Raw genomic sequence first — 19,855 nt, 5'->3', positions numbered from 1 at the left:
AGGCTCTTTAGAGCTGCTGAATTCTGGTTACTTGCATCAGACCCTTTGCAGCCACATTGTCTAATAGGTTCTAATTGTCACTTGCACAACTGGAGAAAATCTGTCTGTGTGTACTGTGGCCTCTGTTAGTAACTCAGGCCTTAGCTCCTTACCATGTTGCCATCTTGCACAGGCCAATTCTTTTCTACTCATATAATGTTAACTGTTTGGCAGATTGTATAATTAATTTTTAAAAATCAAGGGGCATAACCATAACTTCTATTGAGGAGACCTTTGCTGTGGTAGGTGCATTTAATTATCAAAACATCCTTGGGAAGGAGGTGACTTCCGCAGTTTACAGGTGAAGTAACAGCCTTAGAGGGCCATGCCATACAACAGATAAATAGCAGAGGTGGAATTTGTCCAGTTTTAGAGTTTAGCTTTTTTCTACCATATTATGCTACTTCCCTGAAAAAATGATGATAATGATGACAAATGATGACAATGACTACATGGATAATAGTATTCATAATAATAACAGCCAATCCTTTTTAAAAGGCTTACTGTTTGCCACAGGTTATCTTATTTAATCTTCTCCATAATCAATGAAATATGTACCATAGAGTAGCTTTATAAAGAAATGGAGACCCAGAGAGGTAAAGTTACTAACTTAAGTCATTGATATTTTAATATTTTAAAGTAAAAAAAACTTGAAATGTAGAATTAAAAATTTTTTTCTTTGGCTTCCTAAATATATTATACTTGTAGCTTCTTTGAGTAATTTGAAACTCTTTGGAATCTTACTATCATTAAATCATATATATATTTTTTTCTTTTCAAATGTGTACTTTTTAATAATAAGGATTTCATTATATTTATTTAAATTGTTGTTAATCTGCATTCTGAGCACAAGAAAGAGAAATCGTACAGAGAAATAAAAATCAAAGTATTATAAAATACTGTCATTAAGTATTTGAGTGGATATTCATTATTAAGGCTAGACTATACAGCCCCTCTGAGAATTAACTATTTAATAACTTATAAATGTATTAACAAAAAACTTTATGAAGTTATTATTTGATATTAGTATACAGCCATAAGTCCTCAAAGTCAGGTGATAACATGTAAGTTAAAAATACAATAACTAGCCGAAACCGGTTTGGCTCAGTGGTAGAGCGTTGGTCTGCGGATTGAAAGGTCCCAGGTTAGGTTCCGGTCAAAGGCATGTACCTTGGTTGCGGGCACATCCCCTGTAAGGGGTGTGCAAGAGGCAGCTGGTTGATGTTACTCTCTTATTGATGTTTCTGGCTCTCTATCTCTCTCCCTTCCTCTCTGTAAAAAATCAATAAAATATATTTAAAAACAATAATTAAAAGAAAGATTATATAGTAACAGACCATTAGTAAGCAATTTTGCCTTTCGTGTAGCACATTCAGAGAATTCAAAGAAATTAAAGATTAATCAAAATAATGTTTTAAATCAACATTTTCCAATGTGGTACAAATAATGCCAAGGAATAACAGAACTGCTCAAACCATTCACGTGAGCATTTATTAATCCTATTAACTACCTTTTAATAATAGACATGCTCAAAAGAATATGTAGAATAATAATTGAAACAGAAAAGGGAAAAACAAAGTCAAATGTTTCTTAAACAAAGGGCAAATCCTATAAAAAATGCTATCTCAAGAAAGTATTGCAATCACTGTTACCTATTATCTGCTGCATTAAAGTTTTTATCACCAAGATTATGTAAGGCCTGCATGCCAAGTTCATCTTGCAAACTGCTGTGGTCTACAGCAGGTGCATTGTCATGTGATGCTTCCAATTGAACACTCCCATTTCTCACCAGCAAGGAGACACTAGCACTGAGCACTGCAGCCTGGGAAGGAGGGCGGGACTGGCCTTTGACCTGGGCTGTAGACTGCTGGCCTTGCTGCCCATCTTGAAGGTGCCACTAACTGCATCTTGCTCTTCACCTTCAGGAAATGCAACTTGGTGTGTCAAGCTATTCCTAGATCAAGTGACTGTCTCCAACTGGGAAGTCTGTCCCAATGAAGATAGCTCATTTAGCACATTTCCTTTGGCCTTGACGTCTGATTTTGAAATGGTTAAGGGTTTTATACTTTCGGGTGCCATTAGCCTATTGGAGTCACTCAAACATGCTACTGAGCTACTGTCCAGACTCAGCACTTGGGCCTAAGTCTTGGCACTATTAGTGCTAGAAGTCCAACCTGTTGTCTACTTTTTGCCAGTTCCTTCAGGACCCAAATGAGCTTTGTGTGTGTGCTCAGAGTCAGTGCCCTTTTCTGTAGGGACAAAAGCATGTCTATATTAATAATGATGTATATTTTAATGAGTTTGACAGCTTTAACATTTTTCCACTACTGCTTTGATTCACGGCGTACCCTACCCCTTGAGGATATTCTCATTTAGGAAATGAGGACACAGACCTCCAGAATACTTGTTTGCCTTAGGTCTTTTATCAAATCAGAAGCAAATCTAGGACAGGAGCTTAGACAGTTTTTGATTTTAGGTCATGCAGTTGCTTTTATCTTGAAATGCTTTGTGTCCACATGTTGGGTTGTTAAACCTGTTGTATGAAATGGTTTGTCCAGAAGGATCTTGCTGTGTTTTTTCCTGATTTCTCTGAGAAAACTAGGTCTCTGGAAGTTCTGTAGTTGGAAGGGCAGGATAGGATCCTTATGGTTGATCTAATTTCTTAAAAAAAAATAATAAAAAAAAAATATATATATATATATATATATATATATATATATATATATATATATATATATTGATTTCTTACAGAGAGGAAGGGAAAGGGATAGAGAGTTAGAAATATTGATGAGAGAGAAACAACCATCAGCTGCCTCCTGAACACCCCCTACTGGGGATGTGCCCACAACCAAGGTACATGCCCTTGACCGGAATCAAACCTGGGACCTTTCAGTCCGCAGGCCGATGCTCTATCCACCGAGCCAAACCGGTTTCAGCTGGTTGATATAATTTCTGTTTTGAGAAATGATCACATAAAATATCTGTGCACTGCTCCCTTCTTTTGAAAAAAGAGTTCACTAGAAATTTTTGGTAAGTTTGTAATGTTGGCAGCTTTGAACATTAGAATAAACTGGAATTCATTTTAATGTGACTCTTGTTTAAAACCTTGATAGTCTCCATGTGTTCTCACCTTGCTCATTTGATTCTCCCAAGAAGCTTGTGGGATGGATAGAACAGATTGTATCTTCATTTCCCTTCTCTAGTTAAAGACTCTGTTTCCTTGTTTAGTGATGTTACTAATTCAAAGAGATTCTGAGTTTTCTATTTCATTGGGTTTTATCTGAAGTGTTACAACTGAAAGGAACCTTAGAGATTGTTTATTTTAATCTCTTCATTTTACAAATGGAGGAAATAGGCCTAAAAAGACAAAAATCACTTGTCTAAGGTCATTTAAGCAGACAAAGCAAAATCAAGAACTGGAACCCAGCTTTCCTGATTTCCAGTCCCTATAAGTATAATTTACATTACGAGTAAAATTGGACCATGCTCTGCTATCTTCTATATTTTCATATTGCTTTTGTTTCTTGGAAATAGTGTGCAGTTCGTGCAGCCACAGAAGGCAGAACTCTCGTTTTGGAAGGCTTGGAAAAGGCGGAGAGGAATGTTTTGCCTGTTTTGAACAACTTGCTAGAAAATAGGGAGATGCAGCTTGAAGATGGACGCTTCCTAATGTCTGCAGAGCGTTATGACAAACTTCTCAAGGTAAGAAAAGAAAAATTCAGCTGCTCTATCATAGCTGCTGAGCTGTGGGTAGTGCCATTGTTGTGTAAGACACAACTGTATCAGAATGAGGACGCATGTTCAGGGGGTCCATATCTGTGGCAAATTGCTCAAGTCAGGTCACGAGTTTGCAGTTTTACAAGACTCTTCTAATATTTGTTGGCCATTTTAGAAAACATCCAAGATTTTGACTTCATGTTGCCAATCTAATAACTTTCTTTTTCTCTTCCTCCTTTCTCCTTTCCTCTCCTTTTTTCCTTAACCTCTCTCTTTCTTTCTTCTTTTAATTCTTCTTCCCTTTCCTTCTCCTTTCCTGTCTTCCTTTTTTCCATTTCTCAACAACTATTTACTAAAAGTCTAATGGCTTCTAGATAGTAGTAGGAATATAAAGCTGAAAAAAGTTCAGTTCTTGGCCTCAGGAAGCGCAAAGTCCAGTAGATATTGACAGAAATTAATAGGTATTTAAAAGATACCTTGACCCTACTAGAATTCCCTTTACTACATCTTAAACATGTCAGATAGGCATTCTTTTACCTTATAGTTGCTTTGCACAAGCACTTGACTCTTCTGGAATGGCTTTCTCACTCATATCTGTTCGGCTTACTTCAAGTCTTTGATCAAATATTATATTACACTAGAGGCTCAGTGCATGGATTCATGCACCAGTGAGGTCTCTTGGCCTGGTCTGTGCCTTCTTGCAATCTGGGACTTCTCAAGGGATGTTGGAGAGCTGGTTTCAGCCTGATCCCCATAGGCCAGGCCGAGGGACCCCACTGGTGCATGAATCCATGCACTGGACCTCTAGTAAGATCTTTGTTTAATCTCTTCCTGTTCTCCCCGTCACCCCTTTCCTTTGAGATCACTCTGTTCCGTGTTTCCATGCCAGTGATTTCTGGTTCTGCATTGAGCATCTTCCCCCTGGTGGTCAGTGTGCATCATAGCTACCAGTTGGCAGGTCGCTTAGGCTTTTATATATATACTAGAGGTCCAGTGCCCTGGAGGCAGGGTCCCTCAGGCTGGCCTGCCCCTTCTCACAGTCTGGGAGCCCTCAGGGGGAAGGCAACGCCTCATTACACCTCCGCTGCTGCCACTGCCAGCAGCACAAGCCTTGGCAGGTCCTGGTAAACTGAGCCTTGGGTGGCCCTATGCAGCTGGGCAGCTGCCATCTGAGGCTTGCCTGTGCCTCAGGCTGGCCCTGGGTGGCTGGGGGGCTGAGGGGACTGGCTGCTGCCATCTTGTGGCTATGGGCACCATCATTTTTGATGGTAAGGCAGTCAATTAGTATATTCCCTCCTTATTGGCTGTGGGTGCCGCCATCTTTGCGACAGTGTGAGGGTCAATTAGCATATTCCCTCTTTAATAGATAGGATGAGAAGGACGTACTACATTTTTTCCAATATAGTCATCAGTATAAATACGTAATTTTTATTAAGTATAATTTCTATATTCATAGAATCTCTCATGGGAACCTTACAGAATATAGACAAGATCTCTTCACAAAACACCACCATTTCTATGATAAAAGGATTTAAACAGCATAACTAAAGTCCCATTTATTTCTAATTGGATTCAATATACTAAATTAGAATTAAATTATTTCATAGAGGTGATTATAGTAGAATATTATTATGGAAACAGATACAATTGGCTTATATAAATATTATTTATATTCTGATTATAATTTTCAGATTAGTGGAAAATAGAAATATTTAGCTTTCTAAAAATTATACTCTTGGTTTCTCAGATAGGGTTATATCCAGAGTCTTGTTTTTTAGTGCATATGATATACTGTTAGTGTTAGTCCTATTAATTAAATATAGGGTCATGATTTTGGTAAAGCTAGAAAAAATTATTCATTATGTTTTTTAATTATTTCATGCATTCAGTCAACAGTTATTTGTCCTGCTATGTGCTAGAGTCCTTGCATCCAGCAAGAGAAAGTCATGTAAAGAAGTCAGTGGACAAATGTATGATCATAGACACTTGCATAGGACATAGTGGAGGGATATGAAAGGAGGGGATGAGAAAGGGTCCCATTTTAAAGAAGATATTTTTTATGCTGAGTTTTGAATAATACTGTGTTTAGGCTGTGCAAAGTGGAAAGAGTGTTCCAAACAAGTGAAGCAGTATTGGTGAAGTAGCATGATGTGTCTGGAGAGCCTCAGTTGTGAGATGGCCACAGGCACAGTCACGGAAGGTGGGCCGAGGGGGTGGGTGTGAAGTGGTTGCCAAGGCTGGAAGAATCAGACATGACTGACCAGGAAAGGCCTTGAGAGTCATGTTAAGAGTTTCTACACTGTCACGTGGGACACATATCAACTCTGTAAGTTCTGTGGATTCTAAAGCTGAGCTCAGTGAAGAGCCATTAATAAAGTCAGGCAGATGTAAGGGATGGCATTTAATAGGTGCCTACTATGGACCAGTTGCTTTTATATATATAATCACATTTAATTTTCATAAAGCCATAATAGTGTTGGTGATACCATTCCCACTTTAAAAAAAATTTTATTGATTTTTCACAGAGAGGAAGGGAGAGGGATAAAGAGCTAGAAACATCGATGAGAGAGATACATTGACCAGCTGCCTTCTGCACATCCCCTACTGGGGATGTGCCCACAACCAATGTACATGCCCTTGACCGGAATCAAACCCGGGACCTTTCAGTCCGCAGACCGACGCTCTATCCACTGAGCAAAACCGGTTTTGGCACCATTCCCACTTTTTAGGTGAGAAAGCAGAGGCTCATAGGGCACCAGATCCAGGATTTAGAAATCTAAAACATGTACTGTTTCCAGTCTCTCAACTCCACCATATACTAGTTGCAGGATCAGGGGAAAGTTACATAACTTCTCTGAACAGCAGTTGGTTCACTCATAAAAAGGAATTAAATGACTGTTTAGATCCTGGTGAAAGTTAAATGAGAAAAATTCTTGAAAAGTGCTTAACATGTAATAAGTTTTCAATACATGTTTGTTAACGCTGTTATTATACCTTGGTAGACATAATTCTCTGCTTAAGGCCCATGGGCAAGCTTTGCTCTGCTAGCAGTCTGCACTCTGGGAGTACCTTTTTACATCCTCTGGTCTGAGCCAGTGTATTGTCCTTACCCTCGTAACTCTGTTACTCTGTGTTACTGCATTGGACTTAGAAACTGACCCACATGTCCTTTGTTCCTCGATATGTTCATTGCCTCTCCTTTTAACACCAGTCTTAGCATCCTGATCCTCCTTTCACTTTGCTTCCTTCCTTGACAGTTTGACTTTGAGAGTGTTCTCAAATAGGTTACGCAGCAGTCAGAGCCCAAATTTCTTAGCCTACAAGCTTGTGCAGTTGTAATCTGTATTAGTTATGATGTAATGTTTGATCTCATACTCTTTAAGGATCATACCAAAGCAGAACTGGATGCGTGGAAGATTGTTCGAGTTAGTGAAAATTTCCGAGTGATTGCTTTGGGCTTGCCAGTGCCTAGGTACTCTGGGAATCCATTAGACCCCCCTCTCCGTTCTCGATTTCAAGCCAGAGATATTTATTATCTACCCTTCAAGGTAAGTATGAACAAGGAAAATCTATTTTTTAAATGGTTTTTCTATTCATAATAAATTCAATTACTATGAAAATGTTATTATGTTTGAAGATGTTCTTCTCACTAACTAATTGTAAGGAAAAAAGATATATGGTGAAAAAAAGTTTCTGAAAATGAGGAAGAAAAATTATAGTGGTATCATTTTTCTAACAGGATTTTTGTTATTGTTGTTAATCCTCATCCAAGGATATTTTTTCTAATGATTTTCCCCCATTATTATTTTTTAAATTCTTCATTGTTTAAAGTATTATTTATGTCTCCTTTTCCTCCATTGACCCCTTCCTGGCCAATCCCACCCCCCAGCATATGCCCTCACCCCCCTAATGTCTGTGGCCATTGGATATGCTTATATGCATCCATTCAAGTCCTTTGGTTGATCTCTTACTCTCTTTCCCTCCCTCATCATCCCCCTCTTCTCTCCCCCCCCCCCCCCCCCCCCCACACACACACACACACCTTCCCTCTGAGGTTTGACAGTCTATTTGATGCTTTTCTGTCTCTGGGTCTCTTTTTGCTCATCAGTGTGTATTGTTCATTATATTCCACAAATGATGAGATCCTGTGATATTTATCTTTCTTCAACTGACTGATTTTGCTTAGCATAATGCTCTCTATATTCATTCGTGCTATTGTGAATGGTAAGACTTCTTTCTTTTTATAGCAGTGTAGTATTCCATTGTATAGATATTCCACTTTTTTATAAGCCACTCATCTGCTGATGGGACTTAGCCTTTTCTAAATCTTAGCTATTATAAATTGTGCTGCTATGAACATAGGGGTGCATATATTCTTTCTGATTAGTGTTTCTGATCTCTTGGGATATATTCCTAGAAATGGGATTACTGGGTCAAATGGGAGTTACATTTTTAACTTTTTGAGGAAACTCCATACTATCTTTCACAGTGGCTACACTAGTATCCATTCCCACCAGCAATGCAGGAGGGTTCCTTTCTCTCTACATCCTCCCCAGCACTTTTCATTTGTTGATTTGTTGATGATACCCATTCTGACAGATGTGAGATGGTACCTCGTTGTTTTGATTTGCATCTCTTGAATGATTAGTGACTTTGAGCATCTATACTAATAAAAGGGTAGTATGCTAACTAGACCGGGAGACCATCAGGGCATCCTTCCGGTCAAAGCCATGGTCGCAGGACCGAGGCAGAGGTGTATAGGGGCGATCAAGCCAGGAGGGGAGGGCAGTAGGGGGTAATAGGCAAGTGGGGGAGCAGTTTGGGATGAGCAGCCAGCAGGGGAGTCAGTTGGGGGTGAACAGGCCAGCAGTGGGGGGCAGTTGGGGACAATCAGGCTGGCAGGGGGGGCAACTGGGGGCAAGTTTGCTGGCCAGGGGGGTTGTTGGGGATGATCAGGTTGGCATGGGGGGCAGTTGGGGGCAAGCAGGCCAGCAGGGAGGGGCAGTTGGGAGTGATTAGACTGGCAGGGGTGGCAGATGGGAGTGAGCAGACCAGTTGGGGGGGGGGGCGTATTTGGGGTTGATCAAGCCAGTCGGGAGGGCAGTTGGAGGTGAGCAGGACAAGGTGGGGCAGTTGGGAGTGAGCAGGCCAGCAAGGGTGGCAGTTGGGGGTGATCAGGCTGGTAGGGGGTGCTGTTTGGAGCGAGCAGGCTGGAGGGGGGCAGTTGGCCATAAGGCTGGTTGGGGGGGCAGTTGGGGATGAGAAGGCTGGTGGGGTGGGGGTGGGGGGTTGGGGACAAGCAGGCCAGCAGGCAGGTGAACAGTTAGGAGCCAGCGGTCCCGGATTTTGAGAGGGATGTCTGACTGCTGGTTTAGGCTTAATCCCATAGAGATCGTGCCTAAACTGGCAATTGGACATCCCCCGAGGAGTCCTAGATTGGAGAGGGTGCAGGCCAGACTGAAGAACATCACCCCCTCTCCCCCATGCACAATTTTTGTGCACTGGGCCACTAGTGCTTTTATATGTCTCTTGGCCTACTGTATGTTCACTTTCTAAAAGTGTCTATTTAGGTTCCTGTGCCCATTTTTTTATTGGATTGTTTATCTTTCTTTTGTTAAGATGTATGAGTTCCCTATACATTTTGGAGATTAGACCCTTATTATAGATAACATTGGTAAATATGTTCTCTCATGCAGTGAGCTTTCTTATTGTTTTGTTGATAGTTTCTTCTGCTATGCAGAAGCTTTTTATTTTGATGCCGCTTTTAAAAAAATTTATTTTATTGTTTAAAGTAGGGGTGTCGAACTCAATCAGAGAAGGGGCCAAAATCTAAAATCCAGCCTAAATCGCGGGCCGAATGGTTTACTGAACAGTCATAAACTGACAATGTCATAAGCTGACAGCGGAGTGCAGTGATGACAGCGCGGTGTGGGCCACATTGCAAGGCCTGGCGGGCTGGATTTGGCCCGCGGGCCTTGTGTTTGACACATGTGGTTTAAAGTATTGTAAGTAGTAGTACACATGTCTCCTTTTTTTCCCCATTGACCTTCCCCCAGCCTCCCCTTCCCACCAGAACATGCCCTCACCTCCCCCCGCCCAGTGACTTGTATCCATTGGTTACGCTTATGCATGTATACAAGTCCTTCAGTTGATCTCTTACTTCTCTCTCCTAACCCTTCCAGCTGTCCCACTATAGTTTGAAAATCTGTTTGATATTTCCCATTCCTCTGTATCTATTTTTGTTCATCAGTTTATAATGTTCTTTGTTATCCATAAAAAAGTGAGATCATGTGGTATTTTTCTTTTACTGACTGGCTTATTTCACTTAGCATAATGCTCTTCAGTTCCATCCATGCTGTTGTGAATGGTAAGAATTCCTTCTTTTTTACAGCACCATAGTATTCCAATGTGTAGATGTATCATTGTTTTTTAATCCATTCATCTGCTGATGAGCATTTAGGCTGTTTTCAAATCTTAGCTATTGTAAATTGTGTTGCTATGAACATAGGGGCGCATATATCCTTTCTGATTGGTGTTTCTGAATTTTCGGGATATATTCCGAGAAGTGGTATTACTCGGTCAAATGGCAATTTCATTTTTAATTTTTTGAGGTAATGCCATACTGTTCTCCACAGTGGCTGCACCAGTCTGCATTCCCACCAGCAGTGAAGGAGGGTTCCTTTTTCTCCGCATCCTCTCCAGTACTTGACATTTGTTGATTTTTGATGATAGCCATTCTGACAGGTATGAGATAGTACGGCATTGTTGTTTTGATTTGCATCTCTAGGATGATTAGTGACTTTGAGCATGGTTTCATATGTCTCTTGGCTTTCTGAATGTCCTCTTTTGAAAAGTGTTTATTTAGGTCTTTTGCCCATTTTTTTGATTGGGTTGTTTATCTTCCTTTTGTTAAGTTGTATGAGTTCCTTGTAAATGTTGGAGATTAAACCCTTACAGGAGATAACATTGGCAAACATACTCTCCCATGCAGTGGGCTTTCTTGTTGCTTTGTTGTTGGTTTCTTTTGCTGTGCAGAAGCTTTTTCTTTTGATATAGTACCATTTGTTTATTTTTTCTTCAGTTTCCATTGCCCTAGGAGCTGTATCAGTAAAGATATTTCTATGACAAGTGTCTGCTATTTTGCTGCCTATGGCTTCTTCTAAGATTTTTATGGTTTCCCATCCTACATTTAATTCCTTGATCCATTTTGAGTTTTTTTTTTTTTTTTTGTGTGTGTGTGTGTATGGTGTAAGTTGGTGATCTAGTTTCATTTTTATTTTATTTTTTGCAAGTATCTGTCCAGTTTTCCCAGCACCATTTATTGAAGAGACTATCTTTTCTCTATTGTATATTCTTGCCTCATTTGATAATATAAATTGAGCTTACTGTCTTGGGTCGATTTCTGGATTCTGTGTTCTGTTCCATTGGTCCATATGTCTATTCTTGTGCCAGAACCAGGCAGTTTTGAGAACAATGGCTTTGTAGTATAGCTTAATATCTGGTATTGTGATCCCTTCAACATTGTTCTTCTTTCTCAAGATTGCTGCAGCTATTCTGGGTCTTCTTTTATTACAGATAAATTTTTGTGGAATTTCTACGTTTTTGAAGTATGCCATTGGTATTTTAATGGGGATTGCATTGAATTTATAGATTGCTTTGGATAGTATGGACATTTTAATTATGTTGATTCTACCAATCCATGAACACGGTATGTTCTTCCATCTGTATATGTCTTCCTCTATCTTTTTTAGCATCCTGAAATTTTCTGAGCACAGGTCCTTTGTCTCCTTGGTTAAATTTGATCCTAGGTTTCTTAATTTTTTTTTTGTTGCATTGGTAAATGGGATTGCTTTTTAGATTTCTCTTTCTGTGAGTTCATTATTGGTGTGTAGAAAAGCCATAGACTTCTGCGTGTTAATTTTGTATCCTGGTACATTGCCGAATTCATTTATTAAGGCTAGTAGTTTTAGGGTGGAGTCTTTGGGGTTTTCTATGTACAATATCACATCATCTGCGAATAAGGACAGATTTACTCCCCCCCCCCCCCCCAATTTGGATGCCTTTTATTTCTTCTTCTTGTCTGATCTCAATGGCTAGTATTTTCAGTACTATGTTGAACAGGAATGGTGAAAGTGGTCATCTCTGGCTTGTTCTTATTCTTAGGGGAGATGATTTTAGTTTTTGCCTATTGGGTATGATGTTGGCTATGGGTTTGTCATATATGGTTTTTATAACGTTGAGGCATGATCTTTCTATTCCCACCTTGCTGAGGGTTTTTATCAAAAAAGGGTATTGGATTTTGTCAAATGCTCTTTCTGCATCAATGATTATGATTATATGGTTTTTATCTCTCAGTTTGTTTATGTGGTGTATCAAATTTATTAACTTGTGGATATTGACTTGTTTATCCTTTCATCCCTGGAATAAATCTCACTTGGTCATGATGTATGATCTTTCTGATGTAATGATGGATTTGATTTGCTAGAATTTTGTCGAGATTTTGGCATCTATGTTAATGAGGGATATTGACTTGTAATATTCTTCCCTTATATTGCCTTTATCTGGTTTTGGAATTTGGGTAAATGCTGGCTTTGTAGAAAAAGCTTGGAAGTGCTCCTTACTCTTGAAATTTTTGGAATAGTCTGAGGAAGATAGGTTTTATTTCTTCTTTGTATGTTTGACAAAACTCCCTTGTGAAGCCGTCTGGTTCAGGGCTTTTGTTAGTTGGAAGTTTTTTGATTACTACTTCAATTTTCTCCATAGTTATTGACCTATTCAGATTTTTTTTTTCCTCCAAGTTGAGTTTTGGAAGGTCATATTTTTCTAGGTATATGTCCATTTCTTCTAGGTTAATCAGTTTGTGGGAGGACAGTTGCTCATTGTATTTTTTTGATTCTTCGTATTTCGGAGGGGTCTGTTGTTATTTCACCTCTTTTGTTTCTGATTTTGTTTATTTGGGTCCTCTCTCTTTGCTTCTTGGTGAGCCTGGCTAGAGGTTCGTCAATCTTGTTTAACCTTTCAAAGAACCAACTATTGGTTTTGTTGATCTTTTGTATTTTTTTTTAAGTCTCAATGTCATTTATTTCTGCTCTGCTCTTTCTTATTTCCTTCTTTCTGCTCACACTGGACTTTTCTTATTGTTCTTTTTCTAATTCTTCAAGTTGCAAAGTTAAATGATTTATTACCAGTTTTATTTTTTAGGTAGGCCTGTAATGCTATGAACTTCCTTCTTAGTATTGCTTTCATTGTGTCCCAAATATTTTGGATTGGTGTGATTTCATTGTTGTTTGTTTCCAGGATGTTTTTTTTTTTTACTTCTTCTTTGATCTCTTTGGTAACCCACTCATTGTTTAATAGTATGCAATTCAGCCTCCAAGTGTTTGAATTTTGTGATTTTACTATAGTTGACTTCTAATTTTATGGCATTGTGATCTGAAAAGAAGCTTGATATGATTTCAATCTTCTTGAATTTGGAGAAACTTTGCCTGTATCCCAAAATATGGTCTATCTTTGAAATGTCCCATGTACGCTTGAGAAGAATGTGTATTCTGTAGTTTTGGGGTGGAATGTACTATAGATGTTGATTAAGTCCCTCTGATCTAGTGAGTCATTTAGGATTTCTGTTTCTTTGCTAATTTTTTGTCTAGAGGATTTATCTAGTGATGTCAATGGGGTAGTAAAGTCTCCTACTATGATTATATTGCTGTTGATCTATCCTTTGATGGCTTCTAGAAGTTTTTATTATGTATTTTGTTGCTCCTGTATTGGGTGAATATATGTTTACCAGAGTTACATCTTCTTGTAGAATTTCTCCCTTTAGTATTATGAAGTGGCCTTCCTTATCTGTTGTTATGGCCTTCACTTGGAGGTCTATTTTGTAAGATGTAAGTATTGCTACCCCAACTTTTTTTTTCATTTCCATTTGCCTGTATAATGTTTTCCCATACCTTCACTTTCAGGTTTTGAGTGTCTCTTGTTCTGACATGGATCTCTTATAGACAGCATGTATGGGTCAGGTTTTCTTAGCTAGTCATCCACCTGTTATCTTTTGATTGGAGTATTTAATCCATTTATGCTTAAGGTTTTTATTAATAAGTAATTGTTTATAGTCATCTTTATTATATATGCATATGTTCCTTCTTCCCTTTCTATTCTTTTTACAACCATCCCTTTAGCATTTCTTTCATTGCTGGATTCATAGTGATAAACTCCCTGTCTTTTTTATTTTTTATCTACGAATCTCTTGATTTTTCCTTCAATTTTGAATGATAGCCTGCTGATTATTCTTGGATTTAATTTCTTGCTTTGCATCACTTTGTATACTTCATTTCATTCTTTTCTGGCCTGATGTACTTCTGTCTCTGGCTCTCTCTTTCAGCCTTTAAGATTCTCTTTTTGCCATTAACGTTTGTCATGTAATTACAACGTGTCTTGGTATGGGTCTTTTGGGGTTCATCTATTGTGGGACTCTGCACTTAATGTGACTGTTTTATTTTCTCCAAATCAGGGAAATTTTCTGTTATTTCTTTGTATTGTTTTCCTAGCCCTTGCTCCTCTTCTTGTCCTTTTGACATCCCTGTTATATATATGTTACTTGGTTTCATGTTGTCCCAAAACTCCATTAAGCTCTCCTCTTGCTTTCTAATTTTTTTCTCCAATTGATGTTCAGATTGGGGGCATTTTCTGCCTTGTCTTATAACTCCGCTTCTTCTAGTGTGCTGGTGAAACCTTCCAATGTGTTTTTTATTGTAGTTATGTCATTCTTAATATCCTGTTGATTCTTACATTATTTGTTAATTTTCTTAACCAGCCGGTTTAGGAACTGCATGACCCTTACTTGTCATTCTTTTTCTGACCTATTGCATGCCTCTGTTTCATTTAGTTCCTTTTTTTTGACAATTACTTTTTTCCTTTCCTTTGGGGGTTGTTACTTTGTCTCCCCATTTTTGTTATCTCTTTCTGGCCCTGGGCTCCCTGCTTGGTGTCTGAGGTATTGAAGCCCCTAGCAGTTCAGTCATCTGGGACTTGCCAGACTGGAGGCTGGGTCTGGCTTTTGTTTCATCCCTTTATTGTCTCCACTCGGAGTTGCTCCACCCTTCTCCCTGGTTCTGGTTTCTTAATTGTCCACTTCAGATTCTTCGGGTAAGCAGGGGTGTATGCACAGTTCCTCTGTTGTGCGACTCCCTGTGAGAGCTCAGAGCCCTCTGGCATGCAATTCACTCTGCAGCCTAGGCACCCAAGGTAAGATGGCGCCCTAGGTCCCTCTGGCAGTGCACATGCAGAGTGGTTCTGTGACCTTTGGCTGGGCACACCAGGTCGTACCAGCAGCTTTGACTTGGGCTGGGGTTAGTACGTGCGCTATGTGGCAGTTTTGTTTGTCCAAGGAGGTGGAGCCTCCCCAAATACTCTGACTGAGCCAGGGGGCAGACCCCGCAGTGTACTTGGCAGTAGGGCCGGGCACTCTGAGTCCCAACAAGCGGTCCAGGTGTCAAGTTGTACAGATCCTGTGGCTGAAGTTGCGGCCTTTTCGGGAGGGAGCATGCTCTGGGGCTCATAGGATACTGTGGCCAGGGATGCTGCAGTCCTGGAGGCTGTGTGTCTGCAGTTGAGGTATCAGGTTTTTGGCTGGAGTGGTATAGGGTCCCGGATGGTGTCTGAGGCCTATCTGGGTGGTGGTGAGGCTGGGTTCCTAATCACAGCAGCTCTTCCCTTCAAGATTGCATGGTTTCTGTGCCAGAGCCAGCCTCCCCTGGAGTGCTTACAGTTGTATCAGGGGCTCTCCATCTAGGAGAGCCCAGTCTGTCAGTCCCTGAGACTCCTGCAGAATCTAACTGTCCCTCATATACACACACACACACTCACCACAAGTTCCATACACTGCCTTTTCACTCCCCCACTCACACTCTCTCCCTTACTGTTGTCCTGCCAGCTGCCATCTTAACACTCCTCCATTGATTTGTTTTTTAGAGAGTGGGAGATAGGGGAAAGAGGGGAGGGAGTGGAGAAAGGGGACAGAGGGGACAGAGGGAGGAGAGAGAGAGAGAGAGAGAGAGAGAGAGAGAGAGAGAGAGAAGGAGAGAGAAGGAGAGAGAAAAGCATGGATATGAGAGAGACACATTAATTGGTTGCCTCCCACATACACCACCTGACTGGGTAGGGAACGGACCTGCAACCCAGGTACGAGCCCTTGACCTGGAATCCTTGACCTGGAGCCCTTTGGTCTGAAGACTGACACTCTAACCACTGAGTAACGTTGAACAGAGCTCTAACAGGTTTTTTTAAGGAGGTTATTACTTTTTTTAAAAAAATGGAAAGTATCAATAAATTATTTTTTGCTCTTAATTACTTAGTGTCTGATTAATTCAAAGATTGGATTTTTGAGAAAACATTTGTATTTAATTCATTATAGTCCTTATTAATTGTTTTAATGTTTCTATGTATTTTAGGACCAACTTAAACTGTTATATTCTGTTGGATCCAATGTTTCTGCTGAAAAGTAAGTCAGCTATTCTTTTATATATTTTTATATAAATATATGGACACTTAACATGAATTTGTATTGCCCATTGATTGAATTATTCATTCAATTGACAATAATTTTTGAAGAATTTTTTTTAGTAGTTGTGGTAAGTTCTGATGATAAAAATAACAAAGAAGATGATAAAGGTAAAAATCATGGTAAAGGCATATTTGATGATAAGAAACTCAAAATCTAGAAGAGGTTAAAGATATTTGAGTATTTAACATATTTAACATAGTATAATAAAGTAATACTTTCAAAGTTGTGTTGAAAGTTTATATGGATTTCATAAAGGCATTGGCATTTGAGATAGGTTCTAAAGAATGAGAATGCTTTGCCAGATAGATAATGGAATTAGGAATTCCAAGAATATTTTTAAAAGCATAGTATATGAGAATATGTCTCATTTTTGAGGCTACAAAAAGCTGCTGGTGGCTAGAGATAGATTTAGATTGAGATTGGGAGGTGAGGCTGCCAGGTTATGAAAAACTTCACATATTTTGATGGATGTAAGAAACAGATCTGTTATCTACTCATTTGAGTTTTAAATGGGGTATTTTAATGTGGAGCTCTTGTTCCTTAATAAATTAATAGATGTCATCTTAAATTTAACATATATTTGTGCACATTATATATGAAAACTATTAAAATAAAACTTTAATACCATTTATCTTTTTCCCCTAGAGTTTCTCAGCTTTTGTCCTTTGCTACCACACTCTGTTCGCAAGAATCTTCTACTCTAGGACTTCCAGATTTTCCTTTAGATAGTTTACCAGCTGCAGTTCAAATCCTGGTATGTATAGTAAATTAATGACTGTTGTACCCAAATGTGGCAAAGAATTTAAAAGTTCATCCTTGGATATTCATCACTTCAGTTTGCCTTTTTAAATACTGCCAGAACTCATATGAATTTATTGTGCAGTGCAGCAGACTGAACAGACCAATGGTATGTTCTGAGCCCTTAAAAGAGCTTAGTCTTAGAGGCGGGAAGGTAGAGATGCAACTCAAGTAAAAATTCCGCAGAGAGAAAAACTTTAGCCTGATCACACAGAGGTATGCTCTAGTGTAAGTTGTGCCTCAGACTTGCCCCTACCTGATGTGAGGGAGCTGGGGCTTTCACACTCAAGCACCATTAGTCATTGATAAATGGCTATCCCAGAATACACAGGTTCTCAGGCACTAGCTAATCTCCCAGCCTTGTGCAAAGCTGGCTCAGATTATAAATAGGTAGACTATAGCAACTGGCTGCTAGAAGGGAAAGCTGGATGCACAGAAAAGATAAGGACAGATCTGAGGGGATTTGGTGGAATACTGACAATTGTCCACTACACTATCACAAAAGTCATGACAGTAGTATCTGGAGGGTGGAAGGACCCTGCAGGCAGAGGGAACAGCACTTGCAAGGGTGTTGAATCATAAAAGGTATGTTTGGCCAATAAGTTGTATCACTAGAGCAAGCCTGTATAGTGAAGAGAGGGATTAGAACCTTAGTGTGAAGTGTTTTACATGGTGAGTAAAGTTGTATGGGTTTTATTATGTGGAAGAAGTGGCTCATCAAACATTATTATGTAGGTAAGGTGTGTAGCAATCAGACACAGGGGTGGGCAAAAGTACATTTACAGGTTAGAGGAAGATAGCTCTGTTTACAGGAGGAGGGATGAGAAGAGACTGGATGCAGAGGGAGCATATAAACTGTTAAAATAGAGACTCTGCCAAGGAGCCTAACTCGAGGTACTGGGAACACCACCTAGATGAGACATTTTAATTTTATTTATTTTTATATTTTTTTAAAGTTTATTTTAATTTTTGACACTATTACAGATGACCCCATTTTTCTTCCACTTTGCCCATCTCCACCCAGCTTCCATTCCTTCTTCCTTCTGGTCATTACCGTACTGTTGTCTATGTCTATTGGTTATACATATATGTTCTTTGGCTAATCCCTTCTTCTCCTTTTATCCAGTCTCCCTCCCCACTTCCCTCTAACAGCTGTCGGTCTCTTCCTCGTATCCATGCTACTGTTTTAGTTCGTCAGTTTACTTTGTTTATTAGATACCACATATATGTGAAATCATATGGTATTTGTTTTTTTTTCTGACTGGCTTGTTCCACTTACCATAATCTCCAGGTCCATCCATGGTGTCATAAAAGGAAAGATTCCTTTCTTTTTACAGCTGAGTAGTATTCCATTGTGTAAATGTACCACCACTTTTTTTATCCCCTCATTTATTGATGGGCACTTGGCCTAATTCCAGATCCACTCATCTACTGATGGGCATTTGGCCTGTTTCCAGATCTTGGCTATTGTATAACGCAGCTATGAACTTGAGGGTGCAGGTATTTTTTTGAGTTGGTGTTTTGGGATTCTTAGGATATATTCTCAGAAGTGGTATCACTGGGTCAAAAGGCACTTCCATTTTTAAATTTTTTTTGCGGAAATGCCAAACTATTTTCCACAATGGTTGCACTAGTTTGCATTCCCATCATCAGTGCATGAGTCCCTTTTCACCACATCCTTGCCAGCACTTGTTTTTGATTTATTGATGGTAGCCATTCTGACAGGGGCGAAGTGATAACTCATTGTGATTTTAATTTATATCCTAGGGCAAGGAAAACAAAGGGGGAAAAAATAACGAAATAGGATTACATCAAACTAAAAAGCTCATGCACAGCCAAAGAAACCATCAACAAAATGAAAAGAGGGCCCACTGAATGGGAGAACATGTTTGACAATGATATATCTGATAAAGGGTTAATTTCCAAAATATATAAAAAGACTCATACAATTCAATACCAGGAAGACAATCCAATTAAAAAATGGGCAAAGGACCTGAATAGACACTTCGCAAAAGAGGACATACAGATGGCCAATAGACATGAAAAGATGCTCAATGTCACTAATCATCAGAGAGATGCAAATTAAAGCCACAATGAGATATCACTTAGATGAGACATTTTTTTTTTTTTTTTTTTTTTTTTGTTTTGTTTTAAATATTTTATTGATTTTGTACAGAGAGGAAGGGAGAGAGATAGAGAGTTAGAAACATCGATGAGAGAGAGTCATCAATCAGCTGCCTCTTGCACACCCCCTACTGGGGATATGCCTGCAACCAAGGTACATGCTCTTGACCGGAATCGAACCCGGGACCTTTCAGTCCCCAAGCCGACGCTCTATCCATTGAGCCAAACCGGTTTTGGCTAGATGAGACATTTTTAAAACTTATGTTGCAATTTGTTTTAAATTTCCTGAGAGTTGGTGAGTTAGATTTCCCAGGTATTGCTCACATTGTTCTATACATCTAGAACAGTTTTTCTTATCTTTTTTATTATGTATTTTACTTTTCATTCTTTTGTTTTTGCTCAGAATTTTTTACTTGAACAATTCTTAAACCTAAAAAAAGGTTAAAAATATTAAAATGAACATATTAATTCCATCAAATAAAATCACTAATTGTTAACATATTGCCACTTTTGCTTGCTCTCTCTCTCTTTTTTTTTTTTCTGGATCATTTGAAAGTGCACAACAGTTAACATTCTTTTTAAAAATATATATATTTTATTGATTTTTTTACAGAGAGG

General features: G+C 39.1%; 1 protein-coding gene across 1 annotated transcript in view; it reads left to right on the top strand.

The window, feature by feature from the left end:
• VWA8 (von Willebrand factor A domain containing 8) overlaps nt 1-19,855 on the top strand; it is a 333,534-nt gene that overhangs the window by 40,311 nt on the left and 273,368 nt on the right. Inside the window, exons 5-8 of the mRNA XM_084876526.1 lie at nt 3,574-3,741; nt 7,140-7,304; nt 16,203-16,252; nt 16,961-17,069. Of these exons, the coding sequence (XP_084732652.1) occupies nt 3,574-3,741; nt 7,140-7,304; nt 16,203-16,252; nt 16,961-17,069 (492 nt within the window). The remainder of the gene's footprint in view (nt 1-3,573; nt 3,742-7,139; nt 7,305-16,202; nt 16,253-16,960; nt 17,070-19,855) is intronic.

The sequence above is a fragment of the Pipistrellus hanaki genome, assembly GCF_964339955.1.
Source record: "Pipistrellus hanaki genome assembly, chromosome: 3".
Taxonomy (NCBI): Eukaryota; Metazoa; Chordata; class Mammalia; order Chiroptera; family Vespertilionidae; genus Pipistrellus; species Pipistrellus hanaki.
This window is presented reverse-complemented; position numbering and strand designations above follow the sequence as displayed.